General features: G+C 40.7%; 1 protein-coding gene across 5 annotated transcripts; it reads right to left on the bottom strand.

The window, feature by feature from the left end:
* Nucleotides 1-102: 102 nt before the first annotated feature.
* On the bottom strand, nucleotides 103-9,667 carry LOC115008703 (zinc finger protein 239-like). 5 transcript variants are annotated; one of them, XM_029432448.1, is made up of 4 exons: nucleotides 9,624-9,667; nucleotides 8,576-8,607; nucleotides 7,364-7,755; nucleotides 103-6,360 (listed from the first exon to the last, which is right to left on the bottom strand). In XM_029432448.1, exons 3-4 carry the CDS (start codon nucleotides 7,662-7,664, stop codon nucleotides 5,318-5,320), a joined length of 1,344 nt encoding a protein of 447 aa, XP_029288308.1. In that variant the 5' UTR covers nucleotides 7,665-7,755; nucleotides 8,576-8,607; nucleotides 9,624-9,667; the 3' UTR covers nucleotides 103-5,317. The 5 variants fall into 5 exon arrangements, with proteins under 5 accessions (XP_029288308.1, XP_029288306.1, XP_029288307.1 ...); XM_029432446.1 differs by having other exon boundaries at nucleotides 8,576-8,725; nucleotides 9,624-9,645; XM_029432447.1 differs by having other exon boundaries at nucleotides 8,576-8,690; nucleotides 9,624-9,639.
* Between the last annotated feature and the right edge of the window lie 3,578 nt (nucleotides 9,668-13,245).

Here is a 13,245-nt window from a genome sequence, read left to right on the forward strand (position 1 = left end):
TCACATCAGCATTCAACCTCACGTAGTCTGACCTAAAATACTAAACAATGGTTATCCAACTTAAATTTCTGTACATTTTTATATACTTTGCTTCTGTTTATATTGTATGTATTGTGAGTCTAAATATCGGTTTGGTAGCGCTTTAAATTACAGTCAGCAACATACAGCATAATTACTTCATAGTTACAGTGTAATCTTTTGTACTAACAATGTACTAGTACCTATCGGTACATGTATACAGGTTCTGGGGAACAAGATGTTTTGGAATGAGGGGGTAAAAATTCAGGATCTAAAGGCCCTGTCAAAAAATTCACAATATTCTGTAAACACCGGCATACGTTTCCGCCATACACCGAAGGAATACATTTTGTTTAAGTATGTGATACGCTATCAATAGGCTCTGTATACATTCATAAGCGTTGTATATGCTAATTTTCATATGCGCCAGCATACGTTTCTGCCATACAGCACTGTGTGTCAGGGCCTTTACAAAGAACTTATCCTGTAGCTAGTTATTATTTACCCATTCGGTATCGATTCTATTACAGGGTATGTACGTCCATAAGACGTTTCGGGGAAGATGAAGTTATGACATCTGCATCACTTAATAATTCTGATGAGATTTTATTTATTGTTCCTTTATAATTTTGGGGTACTTAAAATAAGAAATGGCTACATCTGTACGTTTACTTCTGAACAAAGGTCCAGGGGACAGTGGGTTGTGATGGTCTGTGAGGACATCTCAGGAGGAGGGGAATTACATTTCTCCTAACCAATCACTAGAGAGCTACATACTGCGTCTTCCCTCAGTCAACATCAATCACTAAGTCGACAGTGATGCGTCGCTATGCCAACATACAGCTTTTGTGGGGTTTTTAAATGCAGTAGAGGCGATATTGAGAAGACATGGCGACAAGCTTGACAATGAGGTTAGTCCCGACTGTGGCACTGATTAGCTATTCGTTATTCCCCCGGATTTGATTGATTGTTCTTCAACTGACACACCACTGCTTTATGTCATGATGCCACATGATTCAGTCCACTTGGTGGAGTGCACATTCAAATATCTGGACCTGAATCTATCTGGGTAACTGTTCCTTCCTAGAACGAATTGTTGAAAGTGTGCTGACCAATATCCCTGATGAGTGGCTAACGCTATAGCCATGAGAACAGTTTTCAGTTTGTCCTACTCTGGATGGACTTGTGTTTGTGTGTAATCTCTGAAGCATGTCTGACTAAATGTCTGTGTAATTCATAATACACTGCTATTTTGTCATTATCATAATTAGTGTTGTTGTTGATTGTTACAATTACACCTAATTCAATTGCAATAGAATGACACAAAGGTTTTAATGCAGTGATGTACAATGATGTATGTTAAATTCTCTATGTTAAATACAGCTGCAGGTCAACGTCCAGCACTCCAGTGAAACACTCTGCACATGTGACTTCTGTTGACAAAGTTATGTTACCAATGTCCATAAGGCCAAATCCAGACACATTTGCTACAATTCTATCAAATATTCAGTCAGTCAGTTGAACATATGGAACTCACCTTGTTTTGTCCATTTGCCCACAAATAGATGTTAGGAAATATGTTTGTATTGTGACAACACTTGGACCCAACCTTTAACCATTACTAATACTTCAGTGACAGAGAGCCATGGGGATTGTAGCTCATACTGCAGATCCCAGTGTTCAATTTGAAGGAAATATCGCCACCTACTGGACCTTTTTCAAATGTCTTTTTTTTCAAATGAGCTAGAACTTCACTGAACTATGGGTCCATTTAAAAAGGTTTAAAATCAAATACCAATATTATTCATTATTATACTGCAACCATCTATATACATATACTCAAATTGTCTACAGGACTCATGGAAACTATTAAAACGTATTCCTATCAAACAACTATTTAATCTTAGATTCATGTAACTGAACATTACTCGTCACACGTTGGGGTTTTAATCTATGAAACATTGCGTAATATTACTAAAAGATTCATATATTTGCATGTCTTTTTGGATTTGCATGCAGGTAAAGGAACAACAAGCAGAACATACTCTGTTACTTCTCTACATCCCAACAACTGGAGCATATTGGGAGGTACGTGGGCCTGCTGCCCTGACTGACACGGTGAGTCAGCACAGGGTCATTACAGGTCAAATCTACATTTACATCAAAACTGCAGCTCTGTTGAATGGGAATCACACATGTGCTTCACTTTCAACATGGCTGCTGATTGTTGACATTTTGTCTAAACACCTTTCTTCAACAAAAGATGCCTGATCTCAATTATTTCAGCTGAACGCGATCATTTTGAATAATCTTTAGATTCCACAATGAAGGGAATAATATCATTTATTATTATTTACATGAGACTATTTCGACATATTTGCTTAATCTATAAGAAGAGTGTGAGATGTGTGGATAGCATTCGAAACACACGTCCACCTAAGGTGTACACTCTGTACCAAGTGTTGCTTCCTGTAGAAAGAGTAATACACCTGAGAGCTGTCCATCTTCTGTTTCAGCTCATATGACCATGACTTACAAACGTGTATAGTCTGCTCTGCTGTCGTCCTGCATTTCTCAGTGTTCATTGTTTATTTTGACGTAAAGTAATTTCACTGAAAAAAGGTAGTTCAGCTCAGCTGCTTGTTGACTGATGACACAGATGATTGACACTTTGAGCAGCCCGAGTGCACCGATAACAATCCTTCCAGCAGCGCCTCTGAAGCTCACTAATCACTACACAAACTGAAGTTAAAAATGACAAGCTGAGGCTTTATAGATCAGTATATGCTTCACTTTTTTGCCGAGCGCAATAACTTGTATGAGTCAGACCTATCACTGTTGCCAGGCAACAAGCAGAGACTTCAGGAAGTTACCATTATGCTATGCGGAAGCAGGCGGGAGCTTCATTTACGGACGTAAAAGCCTATTTCCCAACATGTCAATCAAGACTATGCACATAAATGCTGCGAACATGTTTAAATAATTGTAATAATCTGACCAACTATTTCCCTATATTTTTAATTAATGCCAGTCTATGGATGAATATCCAGCAAGAAGCTTAAAATACAGCATGTGAGCTACAAGAGAGCACTATTGGATATTATAAACCAGGAAGCATTGCTCTCTAATAACATCAAATGCATTATTGGATTCTGTGTCATTATAGCTTCAACGATACATTTTAATGTTATTTTTTCATAATAATATATAATTTAAAACACAGATGTCAACATGGCGATGGCTGAGCCGGCAGCTAACGGCACTACAGTTACAGCAAAAACAGTGCAAACTACGGCAGCAATGCTGACAAGAGCAAAGTGTTAACCTGAGGGGGAACCAGAGGGGGAACCAGAGGGGGAACCAGAGGGGGGCCGCGAGGGTTCCATGACAACACTGCGTGTCAGGTCAGCGCTATCAGCGGCAACCACCGTATGAGCGCAGTGCAGAGCGGCCATTAGCCAGCCACAAGGGACTCACATGCACCAACATCGACACGTGGCCAGACCGGCTATAAAAACAGGGCAGAGAAACTGATTACAACACACACTTTGATCCTTATCTTTATCTTTGATCCACTGCATCTTTACACAGCAAATAGTTGTTTATTGCTATATAATTGCTCTGAATGCCGTAGGTAGAACATTTATTTTAACCCTAACTATGCAACAGACACCGCATATCTTTGACACATACACTATATGGACAAGTATTGGGCCACCTCCACATTACACCTACAGGAGCTTTTATGACATTACATTCCAAATTCACAGGCTTTAATATGAAGTTGGTCCTCCAGCTATAACATCTTCCACTCTTCTGGAAGGCTTTCTACAACATGTTGGAGTGTGTCCCGTTCATCCAGAAGAGCATTAGTGAGGTCAGACACTGATGTTGGACGAGAGGGCCCGGCTCGCAATCTCTGTTCATCCCAAAGGTTCAATGGGGTTGATGTCAGAGCTCTGTGCAGGCCTGTCAAGTTCTTCCACACCAAACTCATCACACCATGCATTTGTAGACCTTGCTTTGTGCACTGGGGCAGTCATGCTGCAACAGAGAAGGTTCTTCCCCAAACTGGTTTCCACAAAGTTGGAAGCATAGAGTTATCCAAAATGACTTAAGATGTTAATTCCCTTCACTGTAACTAAAGGGCGTCGGCCAACCCCAGAGAAACAACCACGTAGCATTAACCCTCCTCCACCAACCTTCAGTCAGGCAGGTAATGTTCTTCTGGCATTCACCAAACCCAGCCTCGTCCATCAGACTGCCAGATAGAGGAGCGTGATTCGTCACTCTACAGAACATGTTTCCACTGCTCCAGAGTCCAGTGGCACTTGGCATTGTGCTTAGTGATGTAAGGCTTGCATGAAGCTCCCGGCGCACAGTTTTGGTGCTGATATTAATGCTTGTACGCACTCTGCGCCTCAGCCTTCGGCGACCCGCTCTAACTTTACGTGGTCTGCCACTTTGTGGCTGAGTTGTTGTGGTTCCTAAATGTTTCCACTTTGCAATAATACCACTTACAGTGGAATCGTGGAATATCTAGGAGAGAAGAGCTTTCACCAACTGACTTGTTGCAACGCTGCATCCTATTACAGAACCACGTTAGAATTCAGTGAGCTCTTTAGAGTGAACCATTCTTTCACACGTTTGTGAAGGCTGCATGGTGGTGCTTGATGTTATACACCTGTGGCAATGGGACTGAATGAAACACCTGAATTCAATGATTAAGACGAGCGGCCCAATACTTTTGTCCATATAGTGCATGTGCTAGATTTTCTTGTACCTTATTGACATTTATATTTATACACAACATACCTGCAATAAGTGAGCAAACATCAACCCAGGATGCATTGGTCAGGTTCTGGTGTTGACCGTTCTCTCTAAACAAGACACACATATTTAAGAAAGGTTTTGAACTGGTAGAAGGTGAAGTATTGTTTAACTTCTGATTATGCTTGGCTGGCAATTTCCCCGTGCCGCCAGTCTTTGTGCACAAGTGTGCCGACAACATCCCAGACCCATCTGTGTACTGGACACACAATGGATGTCAACCTTCGAACTTGACTCTGGGGCCAAACATGGAAATCCGAGTGTGGTTTCAATAGCATGTTCCCTTCTGACTCCTGTTCCCAGTTGGCTGGATCTTAAAGTATTTTTACAATACGCAGTTAAGTTAAATAATTCTGAATCACACTTAAGCCTCAGCAGATGGTTATTGTTATTATAAATTAGTCTGCTGATTGTTTCCTTGGACTATTTAACACCAGAGAAAAGTGAAGAGACAACTTTCCTGTGCACTTCATCGTGTGCTAACTGTTGGACATTCTAACTGAAGCGCCTTCTCTAAAGTTTCACCAGGACACTTGTGGATTTTGAGATGTGACAGCAAACTAAATTTTTTATCACATACACTACAACTGAATGGTTTCTCCCCTGTGTGGACTCTCTTGTGCTTATTCAGATTTCCTTTTTCACTAAATCTTTTACCGCAAAGTGAGCAAGTAAAGGGTTTCTCTCCCGTGTGGACTCTCATGTGTCTGACTAGTGTCCCTCTTTCATTGTACCTTTTCTTACACACGGAGCAGCTGAAAGGCTTCTCTCCAGTATGAATTCTCATGTGTGCAGCTAATGTTCCGCTCTGGGTGAAGTTTTTACCACACACCAAGCAACAAAAAGGCTTCTCTCCGGTGTGTTTTCTCATGTGTATGTGCAAACTTCCCTTTTGTCTAAATGTCTTTCCACACTCAGCACAGTCGAATGGCCTCTCTCCTGTGTGGCATGTGATGTGTCTCTGCAGAGCGGTGTTGTGCTTAAATGTTTTGCCACACGCTGGGCATTTATGGAGTGTTTTCTGATTGTCAGATCTTTTATAAGCTTCATTGTCTTTCAGTGAGTCTGAAAACGGCTGAGATTCAGTCATTTGGTTCCAGTCACCGTCTAAGTCTTCAGTCTCTGTTTTAAAACACTGTGAAAGGAAAAACTGACCATCCCTGGTTGCTTTTAAAAAACCGTCTACGTCCAAGTCAAAGGCTGGTTCTGATCCTCCACAGTTCTCTCCACACGCTCCGGCTTCTGTCTGCTGAGCTGCCTCTCTGTGCTCCTCACTTTGTCTTTGATGAAGCAGTGAGAACTGAGGTTTCTCTTCATCATCTTCACTCTTCACAGAGACAGGAGGGATATCCCCCTCTAGCCCTTGAATCCCCTGTCTGATCCACACCTCCTCTGGCTCCTCTTTAATGCATGGGGGCTGCGGGGGCTCCGTATGCAGACTAGGGCTCAACTCCTGCTGTTCAGGGGGAAGCTTTGTATTGACAATCAGCGGCTGGATTTCCCGAGAGACACCTGAGATACAAACAAACAGGACATCATGGAACAAATAAAAGACATATGGAAAAAGTTAAATTAAGGAGTATTTCTTTATAAATGCTGTACGTCTAGGAAATACAACGAGCAAGGGTGTGCTGACATCAGATTGTCCTTGTATGGTTGTTGTACAGTTAATATTGCTGGAACTTGAACTTCAAACAATAGTTAAGTGTTTAACATTCTGACTGCTGATAGGTTGCCTGCATGGAAAGACTGATGCACTAACTAAAACATACATTTTTAGTGTGTCAGAATCATTTGGGATATGTTGGATATGAGGGTTAACGGAGTTACTCATTTATGATAAAAGGTTAATGAATGTTGAAGTCTACTTCATTTTTTTACATTACAGATCATTTAGCAGACGCTCTTATCCAGAGAGACTTACAGTGAACTAACTGCAGGGACAGTCTCCCTGGAGCAGCTCGGGGTTAAGCACCTTGCTCAGAGGCACAATGGTGGCAGCCCTGGTGTTGAACTCACAACCATCTGGTGTTCTGTTTGGAAGCAGTCCCACTAGACCACTAGACCAACACCACCCTTTGTTTGACATTTAATTCTGTTGCCAGCAGCTGCAACTAGGAAGCGTAATGGACACATCCCTGTTGTGTTATTAATCATTGTATTGTATCACAGTATTGAATATTACTAGCTGGCTGGTCTACTTTTATTCAGAGCAGCTGCATTAAATTAAAGTACATTGGATACATATTGCGTGTCAGTTACTCGGCATAAAGTTCCTAAACATTATCATTAGCTGATGATTGACACGTTATCTTCGCATGTTACCTTCTGTGCCGTGTATGCAGCTTGTTTAGCAAGCTGACGTCAACAGTGATGGAGGATGAAGTGTGTGACTCTGGCAGCCAACAAGTACAGTAACAGTTTAATACAGCGACTGACACACTGCATATCATATTACCCTACTGACCAGTAAGATGGTTCAAATGCAAGACCTTATCAAATGAAATGGACCAACCTGATTCGTTGTTTAACATTATTTTGGTGGCGGGCAACTGTTCAGCTCCCAGCAGCCTGCGTTGGCGATGGATTTCCTCCTCGTACTCGTTTATTGTTCTTCCAAACATCTCGAGTATTTCCTCAACAGCCACAGTCAGGCGCTGGTTGACGTACACTCTCAGTAACTGGGTGGTAGACATTTTGGAGGTGACAGCTAACCGGGGAACAGTAAAGAAATTGAAGAACTCCGTAGAAGAGGCTATTGAGGCTCCTATCCGTAGGCTTATTCTTCTTCTTTGGGTTTTAACAGCAGCTTCCATTCTTCTTCTACCACTTCTTCTTGCTTAACGGCGGCTGGCATCCAGCCTATTACCGCCACCTTCTGCTCCGGAGAGTAGATCAGCAGCTACACTGTAGATATTTAAAATACATTGGATAAAGAAAAAAAGAGGAGTATTCTGTGCATGTAAGTGTTTAACAATGAATACATCTTTACATGCATATTGTGCACTGTCAATAATGACAATGACAGTGTTTGTTAATGCATCTTCACTCCCATGTACACCAGCAAGACATCTCTGTAGCTCTATTGGAACTGTTGAAGCTGCCATAATGAAGCGGGGCTGGAACGCCGACTTAAATATTTGGAGAAATAATCACCACAGCTATCGGTTTGGTTTGACCAGCATGCACACACCTGAGCATCTGGAGCAAGCAGTCATTTATTGATTTGCAAGACCTGAGACCTGTTAACCACACCCCCTCTCTGGACCATGTGGTCTGTGCACGTTCAAGAGCAACTGTTCAACAGGAACTATGAAAATGGAGTATCTGTACTTGTCCCTGTCTCTGTCTCAAATGCATTGAGAATGATGTCTCGGGAAAATTCCCAGCATTGTCACAACTGTTATTGCCTGTTACATAAAGTTTTTGCTACTTCGATTATTGGGTTAATCTAAATGTGACAGTTGATGGCAAAATATTAAAAAGGTATAAAACCGTGAAATGGAGTTAGGTGCATCTCTGTGGTACGATGTAAATCCAATCAAAAATTATAAAAATGTTTGTTGATGTGATAATATTTATGTAATGTATTTTGAAATATAGACATTTAAAATAAAATATTGTTGTGTATGTAGGCCTCCGTGTGTTATGTGCATGTATAACTTGAAATTGAACTAAGGCTTATTTTGTTTTTATTTGAAAGACAAGAGGAATCCTGCATACCCACCTCATAAAGATGAAGCAGAGGAACTCGGCAGCCTGTGGATGAAGGAGGCAACATTCACTCTGCAGTATCTGGAGAATGTGCTCGGTGACGCCCATGAGGCCGTGGCACACAAGTCCTATAAGGACTCTGAGTTCAGACCTACAAACACTCCTGGTAACACCAGGCTTTAATTCAGAAATATTTGCAGGACAGTGTTGTGGAAAAAAGTAGCAGCATTATGAAAGGCAAACTCAATGTAAAAAGAAAGGGCTGGCAGTACAGCAAAACAAGATACAAATCTCTTTGTGGCCTATAAATAACTACAGGCTATAAAAATAACTTTCCCTCCTGCGCTGCCCGTTTCAGATTGCTGTCACCAGCGCCAGCCCCCCAGCTAAAGTAGGTCGCAACGGTGCTACTTGCCGCTAGCCATTGCTTCGTTTTTAGTGAGTTGCTGAGGAAGACTGGTTCCCAGCGTTCATGAAGAGGAATCCATGCCTCTCTGTCTGCACCCCCACAAACCACCAGACTAGGCTTTAATGAAGTAAAAGTGGGTCAATTATTTGAGGTTTATAAAAACCTTCAGAAGCTAAACAACATAATATGTCCAACCAAGCTGTGGAACATGGATGAGACAAGAGTCGAAAACATCTAGAAACCCCAGCCTGAGGTGACAACAAGAGGATTTGGTGTTACCACTGTGTGCGCTCACTCTCTTCTCTTCACCCCTTATCTGTTCTCCTCAGCAGCAAGGCCTGCTTAGCTCTGACCACCGTGTGGCCTGTGGAGCTAGCCCACTGCAACAGACTCTCTTTTCTGAACAACATTAAATGATCCCTGTCTCGTTAAGGCCGCGTTTGCTTTAGTTTTAGAGTGTCCCTGACAGAGTTTTAGAGTGTTCCCTTGCTTTCTTACACCCTTTGAAATAAAATGACTTACTTTTACTTTTTATTTTACAATAATAGCTACACTGCAACCCACCTCAATTGTGGGTCAACCATGACAGCAGAGATAATTCGATTAAGCTGTTTCTTTTTTGCTGTGGTATAACTTAAAGTTTTGAGCTCACCGCACACCAACCGCATAGGTTGCCATCTTGAATCAACCCCCTAGTACAGGGGTCGGGAACATATGGCTCACGAGCCATATATGGCTCTCTCGATGTGTTATGCAGACAATTTTGAGCTGACATTTTTAACATGTTTAACAAGTAATAAATACGTATACTGTGTCATTTTAAAGTAAAACATTTAGCAGCGGATTTTCTTTTAGTTCTCCCCTCTCCTTTCCTCCACTGAGTCTCTGACTGTAACTGTGTGCGCACGTGTGTGTGTGTGGGGGGGGGCGGAGCCCTGCCCTTCGCGAAACAGCTGAGGAGAAACTGCGCAAAGCAAGCAGTAGACCAGGGGTGTCAAACTCAATCACAGAGAGGGCCAAAATGAGTGTGTCGTTACACTGGAGCTCAATCAGCTCCATTTGGATGTTCACATGTGCTGTTTCCACGTCAACTGCAAACGGATTGCTGAGCAGTTCATGCGCAGTCGGGAACACAGCGGTGGAGATGGTTTGTCAGCGTTTGGAAACACGTAGTGACCAAAGTTTCCTGCTGCATCAGAGTCTCCCACAGGCAGCTTGGCTTCGAAAGCTAAGACAATGGTAGGGGAAACATTGATAGCGCTTTTATTACTGGGAGACGTGATATACTTAAAACTCAATTTTATTAAATATATGGCTCTCAAGGAAATACATTTAAAAATATTTGGCTTTTATGGCTCTCCCAGCCAAAAAGGTTCCCGACCCCTGCCTTAGTAGCACAGTTGTCATGACTGAGGACACAAGGATTGAGCACCACAGCGCGGTCCTTCAGTGTGTTTGAGAGAGACAGAGACAGAGAGAAGAAATTAGAAGGTGGAAGGTGGAATATTGCACACAATGTTTCTTTAACTTCACTTTGACCCTCGTGCCACTAGGCCTACTATATAAGCTATGTAATTAACATATTTTTTGTCAAATAACAGATTCATGTAGGACGTGTGGCCCGCAGGTTACCTATTGAATAGGCCCTGCGTAGCTTGTCAATGATATCAACCCTCTTTTCATTCCAGAATTCTTTGACTGTGTCCACACTGTACTCATGTTGTACAGCGGAGAAGCTGTTGTTTGCCACAATCCCAATGTTCAGAAATCTAAAGAGAAGTGCTACCTTGAAAAAAGCATGAAATCTGCTGCCTGCATGCACTTGAATGTGGGCTGCAAGTTCCACCTTCACCACCGTCACTAAGATCCCCAACCACCCACTGTTGTGAGTGAGACAAGAGTGCTGAAAAAACCTTCCGTTTACAGATGTTTTAGCATCTTTCAATCAATCAAATTGTGTTTATGAAGCCCAACACCAACAGCTGGTCTACAATCAATCCAGCATAGGACACCTTCTGTCCTTAGACTCTTGCAGGGGACAAGGAAAAGCGCTAAAATCTAATTATTTGTTCAAGTTGTACCCAACGGACAATGGAAGAGGATGGGTGGAGGAATCCCTCTTCCAGAACAGACAGACGTGCAGTAGATGTCGGGTGTACATACATTTTTATTGGTTATCTAGTTCTACTTATTTATGGGTTTCCAGTTAAAAATGATGACTGTGGATAATATCTGTAGATTTTGAGCCGAGGAGGACATTATGTATTTATTTAGCTATTGTCCAGTTGTAGAATCATTTTGGTAGCTGGTGGCAGATCGGTTATCTGAACAAGCAATCGTTTTACCTTTGTCCCCTCAAGAATATTTGGGATTTTCAAGATGATGAAAATACCTTATTAAACATTTTTGTGTTGCTTGACCAACTTTATATATTCAATACTCGTGAAAATATTTTTCACGGTTTTGAGCCCCTTTATTTTGTTTCTCAAGCATTGTTTTTTACAGAAAAAAAGATCATTAACAAAAGTAGAGCAAAAAACGAAAGTATAAATAAATGGGAGATCCTGACAATTTCAAAGAAATTGGGATTCAAACTTATGATTATTTTTATGATATCATAACTAAATTATATATGCCTTTTAAACTAATGTAGAATTGATATGTTGTTGTATTACAATTACACATAGTACTTGATATGTATGTCTATATATGTATATATGTACAGTATATGTGTATATTTGTATATCATTTTCTATGTATGTGTTATGTCTGTTTTAAGTGGAATATATTTATGTTTGTGATGCAAATTACATTTGCAATTTGTTTTGTGTTTAAACATAATAATAAATAAAAACAATAGTGAGATCAAAATCTAGTTGTAAAGTGTGGAGCCACTAGAGGGCGCACACATGCTCCACCAGAAGTGAACACAGCTTCTCTGAACAAGGTTCTCACAATGTTTCATAAACAGAAGTGCTATTGTATTGCTTACTTCTTGCTAATGTAATAAGCAGTAACAATTGTTAAACACAAGATTAACTGAACAAATCAAGTTTAGACCACTTTCAACATGTCAATGATTAGAGTTATGTATTAAAAATGTTGTTTTTTAACAACTAATTTTATTTTATATTGTTTACTTCTTTAATTGTTTTATCTTTTTAAAACACAATATTGTTTTATTACCCATAATATTGTCCATTGTTGTTGGTGAGAGGAAACCTATACCTACAATTAACAATAAAATGTTCGCTCTTAAAATATAATATAAGCTTAAAGTTTCAGAAACATCTTGATTGTTATTGCTTCGAGGACTGTTTGATTTGAACTTGTTTTGTTAGCGGGGCAGAAGAGAAGTCAGCACCAGATGGCTCAAAGAGAAAGAACTTCACTAATGAAAGTGTTTAATTATAATTGTTAGATAAAGGCCGATACCTATCCACCCCACTGTCGATATGGATATTTGAAATGAATTTGAAATGTATTAATAAAGAGGGTGATGAAGCAGAAACTGTAAATTAGTTAATCTGATCCATTATTATAGGATTCAGATTAACAGAAGATTAAAAAAATAATTTGAGGCAAGGCGACAGCATCCATTAGTAATATACGCAATCATAAAAGTAAGAAAACAGTAAGAATATAATATAATGATCTTAATGGGTTAATCCATGAAATTAATTTGACGCCTCATCTGTCCTAAACAGAATGGAAGGCTTACAACTTCCTCTCTGCAGCTACATTTTAAGATTTATTTTTCACCATGTTGCCATAGATTTGACTCTTATCTTTGCTCAACTTGACAAGTGTGCTTTGTATCTTAGTGAAGGGTATGCAAATATTACAAATTTAAATATAAACGGGTATCTTCATGAGATTTTCCTCCTTTTTACATAATTTCCATCATTCATTTCACAGTGTTTATGTAAATCAGAGCAGGTTAAATATTAATTGCTTCCTTTTTTCTTCCTGTCTGTAGGCTGAATCTCTTGCTTCTCTCTCGGGGCTTTTCTTTTGTCTCTCCCTCTCCATGTTTGCCTCTAAATGTGTTTGCTTGTTCTGCTCAGGGAGGGGTTTCAACCAGCAGACAGTCCTCACGTCTTATTGGCTCTTGCCTCCTCTCTGTGTCTCTGTCACTGTAATGAAAAGGGGGAATTGAGCAGCACTGTGACGTCGCCCCCCTCCACCCATTCACTCTTGTCCTCTCTCTACCTCTTTCTCTCCTTACTTTCATCTCCTCCTCTGCTCTGTGACTGACGGTGGATGGGTGGTCA

The sequence above is a fragment of the Cottoperca gobio genome, chromosome 5 (genome assembly GCF_900634415.1).
Source record: "Cottoperca gobio chromosome 5, fCotGob3.1, whole genome shotgun sequence".
Lineage (NCBI taxonomy): Eukaryota > Metazoa > Chordata > Actinopteri > Perciformes > Bovichtidae > Cottoperca > Cottoperca gobio.

Excerpts from the sequence above, each read along its gene's own strand:
- LOC115008703 (XM_029432448.1), bottom strand. The coding sequence starts at position 7,664 with ATGGAAGCTGCTGTTAAAACCCAAAGAAGAAGAATAAGCCTACGGATA. Across the intron at positions 6,361-7,363 it reads AATGTTAAACAACGAATCAG|GTGTCTCTCGGGAAATCCAG; the intron begins GTTGGTCCATTT and ends TTTGTATCTCAG.